General features: G+C 43.5%; 1 protein-coding gene and 1 pseudogene across 1 annotated transcript; both read right to left on the bottom strand.

Moving 5' to 3' along the window:
- Positions 1-358: 358 nt before the first annotated feature.
- LOC141027022 (uncharacterized) lies at positions 359-1,723 on the bottom strand. Its single transcript, XM_073503933.1, has one exon. The coding sequence runs from the start codon at positions 1,721-1,723 to the stop codon at positions 1,061-1,063; it is 663 nt and encodes a 220-aa protein (XP_073360034.1). The 3' UTR covers positions 359-1,060.
- A 3,896-nt stretch (positions 1,724-5,619) lies between these two features.
- Positions 5,620-20,536, bottom strand: part of LOC141027021 (uncharacterized) — a 30,293-nt pseudogene continuing 15,376 nt past the window's right edge.

Raw genomic sequence — 20,536 nt, 5'->3', positions numbered from 1 at the left:
CAGTGCCCACGGTAACCGCGGGGTCAAGCTCGCCGAGGCAGGAGGGATGCGGCGAGGTGGTACAGGTGGCCGTTGACCGGCAGCGCCCACGGCCCATGCGGGAGTCTGGTAACACGCGGCCGTCGTGGCGTCCGGGTCGCATGTTTACTTCCGGACTCTCTCTATGTGTGGTTGTTTGGCTAGCCGTGATTTCATTGGCTCTTTGTTGGGTGTTCAATCTGTTGAATCTGCTCCGCGTGTGTGTGCCGTCGTTTGTCTTACATCTTTTGGTCCGGTTGGGTCTTCTTTTCTGAGGAGGTTGCTTCTTCTGGTGAGAGTTGTATGTGCTGCTGCCATCTTTGCATGAAGTGCGTCGCCGCCGCAAGAGATCTCCGTCTTGCGAACCGTACCATTCTTTGTGTGTTCTTTGTTTCTTCGGCTTTTGCCGTGATTGTGTCTCTTTTTCTCTCTTTTTTTGCATGGTGCATGATATGATTATTTGATGCTTACCTGCCGCAGCGTGGGTTGATTGCCATTCTTCTTTCAGACTTTGTGGTGTTGTGTCTCAGTTGGTTTCCTTCCTTTTATTGTCGATAGAGACGCCGCTTATTGAATATTTTCCGGAACGAATTTTTGTCTGTCATTTGTTGCCGTGTTTGTAACAATTGATTGGTCGCCGTTCATTGAAAGATCTCCCTGGAATGCATGGATCTTCGGGTATTCAGATCGGTTGTTGTTGTTTACTCGGTCATCCGTGCTCTTTTTGATGGTGGGCTTGCTGTTGCCCTCCGTGCAGGGCCGGCTCTATATTTTGCGGGGCCCTAGGACGAAGTTGAAAAATAGGCCCCTACATTGATAATATATGTACACATCTATAGATATATAGGCGCAAAATATTAAAGTTTACATCTAACCACACATTCTTATTTAGAGACGTCTATAAGTAACTGATAAGCGCTTAAGTTATGTCATATCATGGCAGAAGGAATAAAAGAGTAGCAAAATATAACAAATACTTTTCGCTGCTAGTTTGATTACCTCAAATAAGAACCAAGTACTTGAGTTCATCGACAATAATACATCAGTTTTTCAAAAAAAAACTTCTTCGAGCATTTCGGGATGCAAAATCATTGATGAGAGTATCAAGATCAATTCTGTCCAAGATATCCTTCTCAATACAACAGGTAGCCAAGCCATTCAATCTCTCTTGTAACATAGTTGACCTCAAACAATTTTTCAGTAGTTTCAGTTTAGAGAAACTTCTTTCAGCTGAGGCTACAGTCACCGGTATAGTCAAGAGGATCCGATAAGCAACTGACACATTTGGATAGCAACCGACAGCTGTAACAAATTGAAGAATCTCAGGTGCTGACATCAAATCATCTGGCAAAGTTACCTTCAACACTTTTAACTCAGAGAAAAAATCATCAAGGTCAATATCATGTGACTTTTCATGAGTAAAAGTTTGTGCAAAAATAGTGCAAGATTTTCGTAGATTACTATCGTCCAATGACTTCAACTTATTTGAGTTGAATAAGAAACCAAACACCTTTTCAAATGCCTTCAGCTGCTCAAATCGACTATTCAATGAAGCAATTGCAGTGTCAACAATGACAAGAAAGTAAGTAACTCTGAAGGATTCAATAGCTGACAGTTGTGGATCTTCATCTACATCATTGATTTCATCAAAATGCCTCTTCCTTTTACTTTGACGTTTTGTACGAAATTTTGGCTCTATGTCCATATTCGCTGCAATGAGTTTGGCACTCTCAATACTAGAATAGAAGCCTTCATCTCTATACTTCTCAAAATATGAAATGACCCCTTCAATGTGTTTGAGAGTAGCATCGATGCACACAATTTTTTCCTGTAACTTTTTGCTCACCATATTGACAGAAAATAAAATATCATGCCAAATAACCATACCAACCAAAGTCTCAAATTTCCCAAGTGCACTGAACAAAGATTGAGCATCACTTACTGCAGCTGGATCATCAGTAGAAGACTTCTCTAGTTCCTTCAAAGCTGATCTTACTTGCTGAGTTTGGTACCTTATAGGTTGCACACTCTTTATTCTACTCTCCCGACGTGTATTAGATAAAGGTTTGAGAGTCAGATTTGGAACATTATCAAGCAAAATCTTCCACCTTTTAGTAGAACGTGCAAACAATACATATGTGACGCCCCCGATTTGACCGTACACTAATCATGCACGCAAATGTGTACGATCAAGATCAGGGACTCACGGAAAGATATCACAACACAACTCTAAAACATAAATAAGTCATACAAGCATCATAACACAAGCCAGGGGCCTCGAGGGCTCGAATACAAGTGCTCGATCATAGACGAGTCAGCGGAAGCAACAATATCTGAGTACAGACATAAGTTAAACAAGTTTGCCTTAAGAAGGCTAGCACAAACTGGGATACAGATCGAACGAGGCGCAGGCCTCCTGCCTGGGATCCTCCTAACTACTCCTGGTCGTCGTCAGCGGCCTGCACGTAGTAGTAGGCACCTCCAGTGTCGTAGGAGTCGTCGTCGACGGTGGCGTCTGGCTCCTGGACCCCAACATCTGGTTGCGACAACCAGGTAGAAAGAAAAGGGGGAAAAGAGGGAGAGAAGCAACCGTGAGTACTCATCCAAAGTACTCGCAAGCAAGGAGCTATACTACATATGCATGGGTATATGTGTAAAGGGGCATATCAGTGGACTGAACTGCAGAATGCCAGAATAAAAGGGGGATAGCTAGTCCTGTCGAAGACTACGCTTCTGGACATCTCCATCTTGCAGCATGTAGAAGAGAGTAGATTGAAGTCCTCCAAGTAGCATCGCATCGCATAATCCTACCCGGCGATCCCCTCCTCGTCGCCCTGTTAGAGAGCGATCACCGGGTTGTATCTGGCACTTGGAAGGGTGTATTTTATTCAGTATCCAGTTCTAGTTGTCATAAGGTCAAGGTACAACTCCGGGTCGTCCTTTTACCGAGGGACACGGCTATTCGAATAGATAAACTTCCCTGCAGGGGTGCACCACATAACCCAACACGCTCGATCCCATTTGGCCGGACACACTTTTCTGGGTCATGCCCGGCCTCGTAAGATCAACGCGTCGCAGCCCTACCTAAGCACAACAGAGCGGTCAGCACGCCGGTCTAATCCTAAGCGCGCAGGGGTCTGGGCCCATCGCCCTATGCACACCTGCACGTTGCGAACGCGGCCGCGAGCAGACCTAGCAACCCACACGATCACGGCGGTTACGTCAAAGCGGTCCAACACGGCGCGCGCCACTCAGTCGCTGACGTCACGAAGGCTTCGGCTGATACCACGACGCCGGGATACCCATAACTACTCCCGCGTAGATGGTTAGTGCGTATAGACCAAATGGCCAGACTCAGATCAAATACCAAGATCTCGTTAAGCGTGTTAAGTATCCGCGAACGCCGACCAGGGCCAGGCCCACATCTCACCTAGGCGGTCTCAACCTGCCCTGTCGCTCCGCCACAAAGATCCACTTGCGGGTACTCCTACGAGCCGACCCGACTTTAGTCATCACATGTGTCATGTATATAGTATACAAGTATATACCCGTGATCACCGCCCAGGTGATCACGGCCCGATAGTATAGCACAGCAGACGGACAAGAATGTAGGGCCACTGATGGAAATCTAACATCCTATACTAAGCATGTAGGATTGCAGGTAAAGGTATCAACAGTAGTAGCAAGGATAGGCTATGCATCAGGATAGGATATCGAAAAGCAGTAACATGCTACACTACTCTAATGCAAGCAGTATAGAGAAGAATAGGCGATATCTGGTGATCAAGGGGGGGCTTGCCTGGTTGCTCTGGCAAGTAGGAGGGGTCGTCAACTCCGTAGTCGAACTGGGCAGCAACAGTGTCGGTCTCGTAGTCTACCGGAGAGAAGAGGGGGGAAGAAACAGTAAATACAATGCAAACATAAGCATGACGATGCGTGACATGACAATGAACAGTGCTAGGTGTGTCCTAACGCGACAGTAGGTGGTACCGGCGAAGGGGGGGAACATCCGGGCAGTATTCCCGATGTTTCGCGTTTTCGGACAGACGGACCGGAGGGGGAAAGTTGCTAGTTCGATAGGTTAGGGAGGTGTGGTGGACGAACGGACTGCGTATTCGGATTCGTCTCGTCGTTCTGAGCAACTTTCATGTTGAAAATATTTTAATCCGAGTTACGGATTAAAAGATATGATTTTTTAAAGATTTTATTAATTTCTGGATTTTAATTAATTATTTAATTTAATTCGAAATTTGGATTTATGACATCAGCATGATGTCATGCTGACATTAGCAGTCAACAGGGGTTGACTAAGTCAAACTGACATGTGGGTCTAGTGGGACCCACCTGTCATTCTCTGTTTAGGTTAATTAGGGTTTAGCTAAATAATTACTGTTTAATTAAATTAATTATCTAATTATATTAATTTAAACAGGATTAATTAACTTAATTAATTAATTAATTAATTAAATTTATTTTATTATTTGTTTTATTATTAATTTTATTTTTATTTATTTATTTAATTATTTATTAATTAGTTTATTGTTTTTATTATTATTATTATTACTATTTTTATTTTTATTATGTATTTATTATTATTTTATTTTTTTAGTTCATTTTTTTACATGTTCTCTGGGCTGGGCCCCGTTTGTCATAGGCCCACGGGGCAGTGGCTCAGGTGGGGCGAGGCCCACCTGGCAGTGGCCCAGAGGGGCGATGCGGGTGCGGGTTACGGGCGCGCCCCGTTCGGGCGCACGCCCAGGGGCACGCGGGCGTGGGCGCTGGCGGCCATGGCGGGGCACGGCGCCGGCCATGGCCGGAGCAGGGCGAGGCCGCGGTGGTGCGGGGCCAGCCGCCGGAGGTGGTGCTGAGGGGCGAGGCCACCGTGGCGACGGGGCGGAGATCGGCGGAGGTGAGGCAAACGACGGCGATGGCCGTGCGGGCGCGCGTCTGTGCGGTCGGGCGTGGGGGAAGAAGCAGCGAGGGGGGGCGCGGTCTAGGCCATGGGCTTGCACGTGACGGCGACGGGAGCAGCCGCAGGTAGCGACGGCAGCGGGCGCACGTGCTCGAGGGGAGAAGGGCGCGACGGCAGTGACGGGCGGCCGGCGGTGCGGGAGCGCGTGTGGGGACGGACCGCGGCCAACGGCCGGAGCTTGGGCGACACGGGCATGGCCGAGCGCGAGGCTGCGGCGCGGGCCGCGCGGCGGGGCGAGGGAAGGAGAGGAGGGGCGTGGAGGCCGTGGCCTCACCGGGGGTGTAGGGACGGGGCAGCGGGGCTCGTGGAGGGGGTCGGGGACGACGCGACGCAGGGGAGGAGGGAAAGCAGGCCGGCGGGGGGTGCTCCGGCGACGGCGAGCTCCGGGCGGCGGCGGAGAGGTCCAGTGGCGGCGGGGTCGAGCGCCTCCTCCTCGATCCCGATCGGGGGAGGCAGAGGAGATATTTCGGGGGGAGTGGGGGGTGGCTGTCGGTGGAGAGTGGGGGGTGAGGGGATAAGGTGAGAGGGGTGGGGGCCGACCTGGGCCGGCCTGGTTGGCCCAATGGCCAGCTGGGCCGCGGTCCAGCACAGGGGGGCTCCTTTTCTTGTTTGTTTTCTTTTTCTTTTTGTTCTGTTTTCTCTTTATTTATTTATTTTCTATTTTAATTCATTTAAAAGCATTTAGGCATTTTATAAAAATGTGATTACTGCACCATAGTTACCGATGCAATAATTGACATGGCCCGAACAGTTTTGTTTAAATTTTTGAAAACTTTTATTTTCCACTTTAAATTTAATTGAAGTTTGGATTAGGAGTTTGAAAAGAAATGTGATTCCAATGTGATCAAGCTCTGTTTAGCAACATGATTAGCTTAATCACAGAGAGTTACTGTAGCATGATTCTCAGGGTGTTACAACGTATATACGTTGTATAATACCAAAAAATGAAATAGCTTGTTCGCAAGATTTCGCCATGTCGCAAAGAGTTAGATTCAAACTATGACATGCACATGGCATGTATAATGCTTTGGGGTTAACTTTAAGCAATCGAGTCTGAACACCTTGATTTTTTTTCCTTCATGTTGGAGCCATTGTCATAACCTTGCCCTCTCACATCGGCGACATTCAAATCGAAAGAATCCAATCTATCCATCAGTACATTAAAAAGACCCAATCCTAATGTGTCATCAACCTTTAAGAATTCTAGGAAAAACTCCTCCACTCTCGGAATGTTACTTGACATATTAACACAACGCACAATTAGCGTCATTTGCTCTTCATGGCTCACATCCGGGGTACAGTCCAATATAACAGAGAAATACTTGGCATCCTTGATGGTGCGTAAGATAACCTTTTTCACGGCGTCAGCAAGGAGAGAAATCAACTCATTCTGAATAGTGTGGCCAAGATAATGATGATGTATTTCATTACTTTGAATGCGCCTAATATGTTCTTGCATCACATGATCGAATTCAGCAATCATTTCAACCGTGCCCAAAAAATTACCATTATTATCTTCATACAACTTCCCCTTTGTTCCTCGAAATGCCAAATTACGTTTTGCAAGAAACTTCACTGCAGAAATTATTCTTAGCAAAACTTGTCTCCACCGCTCCTTTTCCTTTGCAATCTCCCGCTGCATGTCATCATCAATTGTTTGATTTTTTGCTTAACCTCAACCTTAGATCATTCCATGTGTTCATGTTTGTTAAATGCTCAACACTGCTCTCATGTTCTTGGAGTCTCCACTGAGATGCTTCCAGTCCCTTAATCCATCAGACGCTAGCAAAGACCTGCTCTGGTTTGATTTGAACAACTTGCAGGCAAAACAAAAAACTTTGTCCAACTCTTTAGAGTAAACCAACCACTTTCTGTCCATAACCTCTTTATTAGCTAATTTTCTGGAATAGTAAGCATATGAAAAACGTCTACCTTCGACATCATCAGGGCGGGCAGGGAACTCCAGGCCCAATTCTCTCACCGGCCCCTTTTCAATTAAAATGTCCCTTTTCCGATTATCAAGATTATCCCATGTCCTAGGATCATATATAGATAAAAGAGAATCATCTTGTTCATCACCATTCCGAGCATCAGGTGAAGGCTGTGAATTTTCCTCTCCCGTGTTGTCCTCATTAACATCAGCATCAATATCTGCATTTAAATACAACAATATGTTGTTACTTACTTACTCACTTCTACAAAAATCAACGTAGTTAGTTACTTACTGTCATCCAAGGAATGTTCATTGACTTCAGGATCATCATTTGAATTATGATCATCATCTTGTCCCGGTTCAGATTCTTGCCTTTGATTATCAACACTAGTTACCACAGGAAAGAACCTATTTAAAGAACCTCTTTGTTTTTCAATGAGTTGATTCTCTTGTTTTTTTTTGTTTTCTTTTCTCAGCACCGGACTTTTGTCTTGGTGGCATTGTAACACCTATGATTTTAAAGAATAATCAGATCAGCTGATCTAAGAGGACTAGGGCACTAGGCAAATATGTATGTACGCAGTGTTCAGAACTTCAGATTACCTTGACTCCTTGTCTCCTTGAGCAAAGCAGAGCAGGGTGAAGGGCGATTAGGGAGACGGATTCACGGCCTGGGCGATCTCCACTGCAGGATCTCGGGGGTCAGGGCCGGAGGCGCAACCGCGCAGCGACGCAGGCAGGCGGCCGAGGCGAGGCGTCGAAGTCGAACAGACAAGCGAACCAGGAGGCGAGACGTCCGCGTGCCTGGTCGATCGATACTGTGCCTTTTCCTCTCCCGATCAGGGCCTTTTCCGCTGGGCCCTTTAGCACAAACCTTTTTTTCAGCCCGTATAAAAGCAGGAGATATACATACACATATGTGGTGATGCCCCCCCCAAACATGGGCCCTTGGGCGTCGCCCATGTTCGCCTAGGGCCAGAGCCGGCCCTGCCTCCGTGGATGGCGAGCGGTGGTGTTCGATGGTGAGTGGCCAGCCGTGATTTTTGAAACAGTGTGACTACGCGCATGGGATTTGGAGGTGCTGCGGCTAGGTATCGAAGGTATTCTTCATGATTATTTTCCCATTTGTATATATAGACCATGATGAGTGTTGGCACATTTGTATTGGATAGATTTTTCATGAGCAGTTTAACGTAGTCATTCTTTTTGGTTGCATGCCCGAGTTGTCTACGGTATTGACACGTAACAAATTAGTGTTGACATGTTTTGTTTTGCTCTTTCTTTGTCGGAAAAACTAACGCCCACACGTGTGGGTGTTTGCACATCGCCCACACGTCTCCATTACCACTCATTTTGCCACGTATGAACAGATAACATCAGCAGAAATCTTTTTAGTTTTCGGCTTAAAAATGTTTTATATCCTAATTAAAAAAGTGAATTAAAAATCCGTTTTCACCATTAAATCCGTTTCGACGAGATCTTCAAAACTAGACCCCATGTTGATATGTTTCGACGAAATTTTTTTTTGCCCAAAAGTTGTCATGATGTTTACACTGTAGTTGCCATGGTGCTTAAACTAAAGTTATCATGTGGCAATTTTAGTTTGTAGATCATGGCAATTTTAGTTTTTCGATGATGGCAATTCCAGTACTTTGACCATGAAAATATTTTTTGTATGAACCATGGCAATTTTAAGTGCATGTATCATGACAATTTTAATTTATGATGCATGGCAAGTCTAGTTTCTTAATTCCCCGTTTTATAATATGTCAAAATTTACTTTAGAATGTGGAGAAAATAGCTGAAACATATCATGGCAACTTCAGTGTAAACATCATGGCAATTCATGTGCAATAGACACGGCAACTTTTAACCAAAAAAATTTCATCAAAATATATTGATATGAGATCCAGTTTCGAAAGCATCACGTCCGAGACAAGTAGACCGACTCCTGCCTGCATCTACTACTATTACTCCACACATCGACCGCTATCCAGCATGCATCTAGAGTATTAAGTTCATAAGAACAGAGTAACGCCTTAAGCAAGATGACATGATGTAGAGGGATAAATTCATGCAATATGATAAAAACCCCATCTTGTTATTCTCGATGGCAACAATACAATACGTGCCTTGCTGCCCCTACTGTCACTGGGAAAGGACACCGCAAAATTGAACCCAAAGCTAAGCACTTCTCCCATTGCAAGAAAGATCAATCTAGTAGGCCAAACCAAACTGATAATTCGAAGAGACTTGCAAAGATAACCAATCATACATAAAAGAATTCAGAAGATTCAAATATTGTTCATAGATAAACTTGATCATAAACCCACAATTCATCGGTCTCAACAAACACACCGCAAAAAGAAGATTACATCGAATAGATCTCCACGAGAGAGGGGGAGAACATTGTATTGAGATCCAAAAAGAGAGAAGAAGCCATCTAGCTAATAACTATGGACCCAAAGGTCTGAGGTAAACTACTCACACTTCATCGGAGGGGCTATATATGGTGTTGATGTAGAAGCCCTTTGTGATCGATGCCCCCTCCGGCGGAGCTCCGGAACAGGCCCCAAGATGGGATCTCGTTGGTACAGAAGGTTGCGGCGGTGGAATTATGTTTTTGGCTCCATATCTGATCGTTTGGGGGTATGTAGGTATATATAGGAGGAAGAAGTATGTCGGTGGAGCAACAGGGGGCCCACGAGGGTGGAGGGCGCGCCCCCTACCTCGTGGCTTCCCTGTTGGTTACTTGACGTAGGGTCCAAGTCTCCTGGGTCATGTTCGTTCCAAAAATCACGTTCCCGAAGGTTTCATTCCGTTTGGACTCCGTTTGATATTCTTTTTCTGCGAAACTCTGAAATAGGCAAAAAAACAACAATTCTGGGCTGGGCCTCCGATTAATAGGTTAGTCCCAAAAATAATATAAAAGTGAATAATGAAGCCCAATAATGTCCAAAACAGAAGATAATATAGCATGGAGCAATCAAAAATTATAGATACGTTGGAGACGTATCAAGCATCCCCAAGCTTAATTCCTGCTCGTCCTCTAGTAGGTAAACGATAAAAATAGAATTTTTGATGCGGAGTGCTACTAGGTATAATTTCAATGTAATTCTTCTTAATTGTGGTATGAATATTCAGATCCGAAAGATTCAAGACAAAAGTTTAATATTGACATAAAAAAACACTTCAAGCATACTAACCAAGCTATCATGTCTTCTCAAAATAACATGGCCAAAGAAAGTTATCCCTACAAAATCATATAGTCTGACTATGCTCTATCTTCACCACACAAAGTATTTAAATCATGCACAACCCCGATGGCAAGCCAAGCAATTATTTCATACTTTTGACATTCTCAAACTTTTTCAATCTTCACGCAATACATGAGCGTGAGCCATGGACATATCACTATGTGTGGAATAAAATGGTGGTTGTGGAGAAGACAAAAAGGAGAAGATAGTCTCACATCAACTAGGCGTATCAACGGGCTATGGAGAGGCCCATCAATAGATATCAATGTGAATGAGTAGGGATTGCCATGCAACGGATGCACTAGAGCTATAAGTATATGAAAGCTCAACAAAAGAAACTAAGTGGGTGTGCATCCAGCTCGCTTGCTCATGAAGACCTAGGGCATTTTGAGGAAGCCCATCATTGAAATATACAAGCCAAGTTCTATAATGAAAAATCCCACTAGTATATGAAAGTGACAAAATGAAAGACTCTCTATCATGAAGATCATGGTGCTACTTTGAAGCACAAGTGTGGTAAAAGGATAGTAACATTGTCCCTTCTCTCTTTTTCTCTCATTCTCTTTTTTTTATTTGGGCCCTTTTATGGCCTCTTTTTTTTCGTCTGAAGTCTCATCCCGACTTGTGGGGGAATCATAGTCTCCATCATCCTTTCCTCACTTGGGACAATGCTCTAAAAATGAAGATCATCACAATTTTATTTTCTTACAACTCAACAATTACAACTCGATACTTAGAACAAAATATGACTCCATATGAATGCCTCCGGCCGTGTACCGGGATATGCAATGAATCAAGAGTGACATGTATGAAAGAATTATGAACGGTGGTTTTGCCACAAATACAATGTCAACTACATGATCATGCAAAGCAATATGACAATGATGGTGCGTGTCATAATAAATAGAACGGTGGTAAGTGGCATGGCAATATATCTCGGAATGGCTATGGAAATGCCATGATAGGTAGGTATGGTGGCTGTTTTGAGGAAGATATATGGTGGATGTATGATACCGGCGAAATGTGCGCGGTATAGAGAGGCTAGCAATGGTGGAAGGAAGAAGGGTGCGTATAATCCATGGACTCAACATTAGTCATAAAGAACTCATATACTTATTGCAAAAATCTATAAGTTATCAAAGCAAAGTATTACGCGCATGCTCCTAGGGGGATAGATTGGTAGGAAAAGACCATCGCTCGTCCCTGACCGCCACTCATAAGGAAGACAATCAATAAATAAATCATGCTCCGACTTCATCACATAACGGTTCACCACACGTGCATGCTATGGGAATCACAAAATTTAACACAAGTATTTCTCAAATTCACAACTACTCAACTAGCATGACTCCAATATCACCATCTTCATATCTCAAAACAATTATCAAGCATCAAACTTCTCATAGTATTCAACACACTCATAAGAATTTTTCTTTCACTAATCATGTATGCCTATTATTGTTAAAGCAAACTACCATGCTGTTTTGTATGACTCTCAAAATAATCTAAGTGAAGCATGAGAGAACAATAGTTTCTATAAAACAAAATCACCACCGTGCTCTAAAAGATATAAGTGAAGCACTAGAGCAAAACTATATAACTCAAAAGATATAAGTGAAGCACATAGAGTATTCTAATAATTTCCGAATCATGTGTGTCTCTCTCAAAAGGTGTGTGCAGCAAGGATGATTGTGGTAAACTAAAAAGCAAAGACTCAAATTATACAAGACGCTCCAAGCAAAACACATATCATGTGGTGAATAAAAATATAGCTCCAAGTAAAGTTACCGATGGAAGTAGACGAAAGAGGGGATGCCTTCCGGGGCATCCCCAAGCTTTGGATTTTTGGTGTCCTTAGATTATCTTGGGGGTTCCATGGGCATCCCCAAGATTAGGCTCTTGCCACTCCTTGTTCCATAATCCATCGAATCTTTCACCCAAAACTTGAAAACTTCACAACACAAAACTTAGCAGAAAATCTCGTGAGCTCCGTTAGCGAAAGAAAACAAAAGACCACTTCAAGGTACTGTAATGAACTCATTATTTATTTATATTGGTGTTAAACCTACTGTATTCCAACTTCTCTATGGTTTATAAACTTTTTTATTAGCCATAGTTTCATCAAAATAAGCAAACAACACACGAAAAACAAAATCTGTCAAAAACAGAATAGTCTGTAGTAATCTGTAACTAACGCAAACTTCTGGAACTCCAAAAAATCAGCAAAAATAGGACGACCTATACAATTTGTTTATTGATCAGAAGCAATTGGAATCAATATTTTATCACGTTCTGGTGATTTTTAACAATTGTTCTCGTGAACAGAAAGTTTCTGGAAATTTCTGCAGGATCAAATAACTATCATCCAAGAAGATCCTATAGGTTTAACTTGGCACAAACACTAATTAAAACATAAAAACACATCTAACCAGAGGCCAGATCAAATATTTATTCCTAAACAGAATCAAAAAGCAAAAAACTAAAAATAAAATTGGGTTGCCTCCCAACAAGCGCTATCGTTTAACGCCCCTAGCTAAGCATAAAAGCAAGGATAGATCTAGGTATTGCCATCTTTGGTAGGCAATTCTTCAATGAGACATCTACCATCCTTAGGAATTTCTTTCCTTTTAGTAATCATCAAACTTTTAGGCACAAGATCGAAAAATTCATTTGTAGCAAATGGTTCCTTCATAATAGCAAAAAGATTGGGATGAATACTTATAGATTTGAGATCCGCAGTTTCCTTACTAGAGGATTCACCCTTATTTTTAGGAACATACATAAGGTTAGCATTTTAGTTGAAGGACTTGGAGTATTCTTTACGGAAGAAAAAGCGGTTCCCAAGTTGGTAATGATACCCTCAAGTTTATCGATTCTATTGGAATCTTGATTGATTCTTTCATTAACTATGGGTTCCTTCTCCTTAATATTTTTCAAAATGACTCCTATCTTTGATCCATATTGGGTAATTTGGTTGTGGATCTTTTTATCCAAATTTTCAACTAACTCTACGGTAGCAACTTTATTTTCAATAATTTCAAGTCTTTGCATTACATGCTCCAAAGTTAACATAGTTTCATTAACCAAAAGAGGTAGTGAGCCAAATAAATCTATCATAGCATTATAAGAGTCAAAAGTATGGCTACCCAAGATATTCCCTCTGGTAATGGTATCAAGAATATATCTATACCAAGGATTAGCGCCTACATAAAAATTGCGGAGAAGAACGGAAGTAGATTGCTTCCTGGCAGATCTATTTTGAGTATTGCAAATTCTATACCAAGCGTCTTTTAGATTTTCTCCCTCCCTTTGTTTAAAATTTAGAACTTCATTCTCGGGAGACAACGAAGAAGATAGAGGACTAGCCATAACGACAAGCAAACAAAAAAGAGGCAAACGAAAAAGAGAGGGCGAATAAAACGGCAAGGGTGAAGTGGGGAGAGGAAAACGAGAGGCAAATGGCAAATAATGTAATGCGGGAGATAAGGGTTTGTGATGGGTACTTGGTATGTTGACTTTTGCGTAGACCTCCCCGGCAACGGCGCCAGAAATCCTTCTTGCTACCTCTTGAGCATTGCGTTGGTTTTCCCTTGAAGAGGAAAGGGTGATGCAGCAAAGTAGCGTAAGTATTTCCCTCAGTTTTTGAGAACCAAGGTATCAATCCAGTATGAGGCTAAGCGCGAGTCCCTCGCACCTACACAAAACAAATAAATCCTTGCAACCAACGCGATAAGGGGTTGTCAATCCCTACACGGTCACTTACGAGAGTGAGATCTAATAGATATGATAGGATAATATTTTTGGTATTTTTATGATAAAGACGCAAAGTAAAATAAAAGCAAAGTAAAAAACAACAGAAATAACTAAGTGTTGGAAGATTAATATGATGAAGATAGACCCGGGGGCCACAGGTTTCACTAGTGGCTTCTCTCAAGAGCATAAGTATTTTACAGTGGGTGAACAAATTACTGTTGAGCAATTGACAGAATTGAGCATAGTTATGAGAATATCTAGGTATGATCATGTATATAGGCATCACGTCCGAGACAAGTAGACCGACTCCTGCCTGCATCTACTACTATTACTCCACACATCGACCACTATCCAGCATGCATCTAGAGTATTAAGGAGCAAGATGACATGATGTAGAGGGATAAATTCATGCAATATGATAAAAAAAACCATCTTGTTATCCTCGATGGCAACAATACAATACGTGCCTTGCTGCCCCTACTGTCACTGGGAAAGGAGACCGCAAGATTGAACCCAAAGCTAAGCACTTCTCCCATTGCAAGAAAGATCAATCTAGTAGGCCAAACCAAACTGATAATTCAAAGAGACTTGCAAAGATAACCAATCATACATAAAAGAATTCAGAAGATTCAAATATTGTTCATAGATAAACTTGATCATAAACCCACAATTCATCGGTCTCAACAAACACATCGCAAAAGAAGATTACATCGAATAGATCTCCACGAGAGAGGGGGAGAACATTGTATTGAGATCCAAAAAGAGAGAAGAAGCCATCTAGCTAATAACTATGGACCCGAAGGTCTGAGGTAAACTACTCACACTTCATCGGAGGGGCTATGGTGTTGTTGTAGAAGCCCTCCGTGATCGATGCCCCCTCCGGCGGAGCTCCGGAACAGGCCCCAAGATGGGATCTCGTGGGTATAGAAGGTTGCGGCGGTGGAATTAGGTTTTTGGCTCCGTATCTGATCGTTTGGGGGTACGTAGGTATATATAGGAGGAAGAAGTACGTCGGTGGAGCAACAGGGGGCCCACGAGGGTGGAGGGCATGCCCAGGAGGGTAGGCGCGCCCCCTACCTCGTGGCTTCCCTGTTGGTTGCTTGACGTAGGGTCCAAGTCTCCTGGGTCATGTTCGTTCCAAAAATCACGTTCCCGAAGGTTTCATTCCGTTTGGACTCCGTTTGATATTCTTTTTCTGCGAAACTGTGAAATAGGCAAAAAACAACAATTCTGGGCTGGGCCTCCGGTTAATAGGTTAGTCCCAAAAATAATATAAAAGTGAATAATAAAGCCCAATAATGTCCAAAACAGAAGATAATATAGCATGGAGCAATCAAAAATTATAGATACGTTGGAGACGTATCAGTTCCCTTCCACATACAGCCCATAGGGCCCTCCGGGGCAGGTGGACCCTCGGAACCCCTTCGGTGGTCCCGGTACAATACCGGCAAACCCCCGAATACTTCCGGTGACCGTATGATGACTTCCCATATATAAATCTTCACCTCCGGACCATTCGGGAACTCCTCGTGACGTCCGGGATCTCATCCGGGACTCCGAACAACATTCGGTAACCACATACAAACTTTTCCTATAACCCTAGCGTCATCGAACCTTAAGTGTGTAGACCCTACGGGTTCGGGAGGCATGTAGACATGACCGAGACATCTCTTCGGCCAATAACCAACAGCGGGATCTGGATACCCATGTTGGCTCCCACATGCTCCACGATGATCTCATCGGATGAACCACGATGTCGGGGATTCAATCAATCCCGTATACAATTTCCTTTGTCTACTAGTATGATACTTGCCCGAGATTCGATCGTCGGTATCCCTATACCTTGTTCAATCTCATTACCGGCAAGTCTCTTTACTCGTTCCGTAACACATCATCCCATGATCAACTCCTTGGTCACATTGAGCTCATTATGATGATGTCCTACCGAGTGGGCCCAGAGATACCTCTCCGTCACACGGAGTGACAAATCCCAGTCTCGATTCGTGCCAACCCAACAGACACTTTCGAAGATACCCGTAGTGTGCCTTTATAGCCACCCAGTTACGTTGTGACGTTTGGCATACCCAAAGCATTCCTACGGTATCTGGGAGTTGCACAATCTCATAGTCTAAGGAAATGATACTTGACATTAGAAAAGCTTTAGCAGACGAACTACACGATCTTGTGCTATGCTTAGGATTAGGTCTTGTCCATCACATCATTCTCCTAATGATGTGATCCCGTTATCAACGACATCCAATGTCCATGGTCAGGAAACCGTAATCATCTATTGATCAACGAGCTAGTCAACTAGAGGCTCACCAGGGACATGTTGTGGTATATGTATTCACACATGTATTACGATTTTCGGATAACACAATTATAGCATGAACAATACACAATTATCATGAACAAGGAAATATAATAATAACCACTTTATTATTGCCTCTAGGACATATTTCCAACAGGGAGCTCCTCTCCCTGGCTCGTGACGAGGGGAACGAGGCAGGGCTCGGGCAGGAGAAGGAGGGTCGAGGAGGCGCTGGGCAGGGGAGATCGAGCAGAGGAGGCATGGCCTCGGGCTCGAGGGAGGTGACTGCGGGGAGCTGCGGCAAGGACGGATGGGGAACGAGGGGAGTGGTGGCCGCTGCGATCTGATTGGGTGGAGATGGATCGGGAGGGATCCCGGGGTGGAAGAGGACTGGCGGCGGCGGGTGAGGGGATTTGGTGGATGGGACAAGCCCCTAGGAGTTATGCTGATATTTATATCAAATGAATTTAGGTTAGGGGATAACACGTCCCTACGATCGTAATCGGACGGCTGAGAAAATATAGGTTAGGAAGTCCAAACAATGAACCGAAGATATTTTAGGGATGTTTGGGGATGATCCGAATCCAACGGTGATGACAGCCCGGGTCGGGTTCGGGAGAGGTTTTCAGACATGCGCAAGAGGGGGTCGGTGGTTGTGCAGAGAGGTTAGCTGGTTTGACAAGAGGGAGTCGAAAACACGGTTGGTCTCGGAACGGTCAACGAACGCAACGGAGAGAAGCGAGGAGCGGCAACTACAAGCGGATGCAAGTTTTAAGAAAACAAAGCCGATGTAATGCGAATGATGACATGATGAAATGCAACAACCAAATAAATCACACGGCGACAATGAAAAACATGGAAAACGTCTGGAGCGTCGGTCTCGGAGCGTCACACCGTTGCCCCAGGCGTGGGCCTTCGTGATTCTGGCAGTATGAACGCAGATACTGCTACGTGCCATTGTGAAAGTGAACCTAATTTATTTTTACCAGCCCTATATAAGAGCACGCAACTTTGTGCTCGAATCATCCATTTCTACAAGTGCCCGAATCAATCAGTAAGTAACTAGCTTGTTGATTTAACATGCACATGTCATTGTTTTGCTTTTTTTTAGACGTGCAGAACCACGGACCATGTGATTTTTGGATTTGGGAGGATCAGTGTGTGTTCTTCATCACAGGAGGGGCATCAATCTGCTAATCCAAACTGCTGGGGGCCGCAGCGATGTACTAAACGTGAGTGTGATAGCAATTCTGACAAGCACGTACGAGGCATAGACAAGGACAACACGCGGGCATGCACTGAGCACATCACCTCCAACTTCCAACCACCCGCCGCAGTAAATTTCTACTCCTAATGTCTGAGTTGATTGAATAGTATCATAGTTTATTTTCGTCTGGTTATATTTTGTCTGGTTTATTTTCGTCTCACATCCCATCACCATATCTCCTCACGTTGGTTTTTTATCCTCACAATGAAAACTTTCCTAACTTTTTAAAATTTCCTAATTAGACATGTTACAAACGGGCAAGAAACGATAGCACATTACCAATCAATAAAATTCAGTTTCATGACAATCAATTCTAAATCCTAACTTTCCTAATGCATTGATCTTTGCCTTTTGTTTCTAACTAGCAGATATGCCCGTGCGTTGCAACGGTAGAGATATTCTTTTGAGAAGCAACGGGAGAGATAATTGATGTGTGCACCAAAAATGATTTGCAGAGCAGTTGGGCGACGGAGCGAGAAGTTGTGGTCTTCTTTCGGATCATGTTTGGCTTGCGAGATCTTGATAGTGGAGTTAGTCGGCATGGTGACGACCAACCAACTCGTGCCTTTTTTTCCTTTGGGTTCGCCCTCATGTCGGGGTTGTGGCTCCCTCCTCATTTGGTGGCTGCGCGGCGACCTTCAGGGCATGGTTGCTTCGCCACTTTCTCCTACTACGATGTAACCGGATGGATTACTAATTGCAGTGCATAAATCAAGTTTCATTAGCATTATCCACGCATAACCAGGCAGTCCCTTCTTTATCAGGGTTTATTCTCTTTATTTATTTTAGCGGTCACGTGCCCACAGTTCTTCTCATTAGAGCCAATTCAGCATATTCTCTTTTATTGGCTTGTCCCCGCATTTCTTTCAACTGTAAAAAAAAAGCATACTCTTTTATCGTCAAATAACACATGGGACGCACAATAGTTCGTGTCTGGCAGGCACCTAAACGACTTGTGTTCATAAGGCACGAGTATAAATAAAAAAAGACAAGTTGAAGGATCGACCTCACAACCTAAAAACTCGACCACTGGGTGCTGGCCACTCGAATAAACAGGTCTTGCTTACAAATGACCAGCGCGAATGTTTAAGAACATACTGCATCACCATATTCAATTTTTTTTTGATATTTTGGAAATATTCCAAAAATAAATTAATATTTATGAATTGCAAAATATTTTTAAAACATGGGCAATACTTGAAATCCGGATTTTTTTTTCAAAAATTTGGTTCATTTTGGAAAAAAGATGAACAACATTCGAAATAGGGAGAATTTTTAAAATTCACAAACATTTATTGAAAACACGAACCTTTGAAAAAGCACTAACTTTTTTTGAATTTGGGAACAATTTTTTAAACAGGAACATGTTTTGAACTTTTATAATAGTTTTTGAAAATGTGTTTATTTTAACCACGATCATTATTTTGAATTTGTGAATATTTCACTAAACAAGAATATTTATAGAATCCAGAACATATTTTAAAATCCCAATTTGTTTTGGAGAACACAATTTTTTTAGAAAAATAGAACATTTTTTTAATGCAATTTTATTTTGAATATCTCGATTTTGTTTTAAAACACAAACATTTTTAAAAATATTAATTTTGTTAAAATTTGGAATGAGAACAAAAATTACAAGTTTCGAACATTTTTTAAAATAGGAACAAAATTTAGGAATTCGGATTTATTTTCTAAAAATTGAAAACACAAATCAAAATTTTTGCAGGTAAAAAAGAAAAAAAATAAATAGAGAAAGGAAAAAAATAAAATAGAAATAAAACACATTAGAAAAAGAAAACAGGCTGGCATAGCCTTGCGCCCTGTGCAATGGTCAGACTATTTATGGCCTTGTGCGGTAAATAGGGTTTCCGTAGCTGTGTGCGCAGGGAATAAGTGGGCTGGCTTCGACGGGCCACAACATGCACAGCCCATGTACGAAAATTGCTTTTTCTTTTCTAGCAAACGGACGCACAAAAATTTAGTACCACCTTGGATAGGGAAAAAAACTTTTCGGCGGTGAACGGATAAAAAAATCGGAGAAACGCACCTCGTTTTATTAGTAGGTATAGATGTAGATATATCTATCTATCTGTCAGAAGTATCTACTACCCCTAGAAAAGAAAGAGAGGGGCAGATCTAAACAATCAGACCCATCCATCAATAATATATAATGGCCCTTAATCCTTCAGTGTTTAACGCTACAAACCATTAATTGCAATTATCGCTGACGCAACTCTTGCCCACGCCCACGCCCAGACCTCGAGCGCACGACGCCCTGCCCTCGCTTGCACGCCCCTTGCCCGTTCGCCGCCTCGCCCCTCGCCGGACATTCTCGACGCTCCCCTCGTCGATCCATCCCGATTTCCCCATTCCAGCGCCCATTGCGGAGGCCTTACAAACCAAGTCGCCGCTGCCACTGAGGACCCCCCCCCCCCCCCCCCAAGATCAGTCTCTTCGTCCTGGACCGGGGGCGGAGACGGGGGGGAGCAGGGGCTAGACAACCCCCAACGATCGGCCCCCCTCAATGAATCGGAGCAGATACTAATACAGATCCTAGTATATATTACTCTACGTACTAATGGCCGTAGATTTTATTCCTTACTAGCAAAAGGACCCGTGCGTTGCAACGGGAGAAACAAATCCTCACATGCCCCTTGCAACATATTCATGTTGACATGTCTCCTCTTCGTCCGATCCCGCGCATCTCAGGAGGGGTATTCACCTGGTCGCCGTGCCACCAGGTACGGGGACACATGCACAGGGTTGTAATGGTCGAACGTGTGCTTCCGAACTCCACCTCCTTGTCAACCTTCGCCGCATAGCTAGCTGTCATGGGTGTGCTTGAAGTAGAACTCACCCTGTCACCACCTCATAGGATTTCCCTGAGCGCAACGGGGAGGGAGGGGGCCACCGCCCTTAGCCCCGCTCCCAACTATGTCTCTGTCTTGGCCGCCAAAGCTGCTAGAGCGACCAGGACTCCTCTAGCAAAAAATCAAAGTGGTGCGTAAATAAACAAAAAAACATG

Source organism: Aegilops tauschii, chromosome 7 (assembly GCF_002575655.3).
Source record: "Aegilops tauschii subsp. strangulata cultivar AL8/78 chromosome 7, Aet v6.0, whole genome shotgun sequence".
NCBI classification, from domain to species: Eukaryota; Viridiplantae; Streptophyta; class Magnoliopsida; order Poales; family Poaceae; genus Aegilops; species Aegilops tauschii.
Note: the sequence above shows the minus strand (reverse complement) of the source record. Positions and strands in the feature narration are given on the sequence as shown.

What these genes read in the sequence shown, in the direction of transcription:
- LOC141027022 (XM_073503933.1), bottom strand. Translation starts at nt 1,723, where the DNA reads ATGGACATAGAGCCAAAATTTCGTACAAAACGTCAAAGTAAAAGGAAG.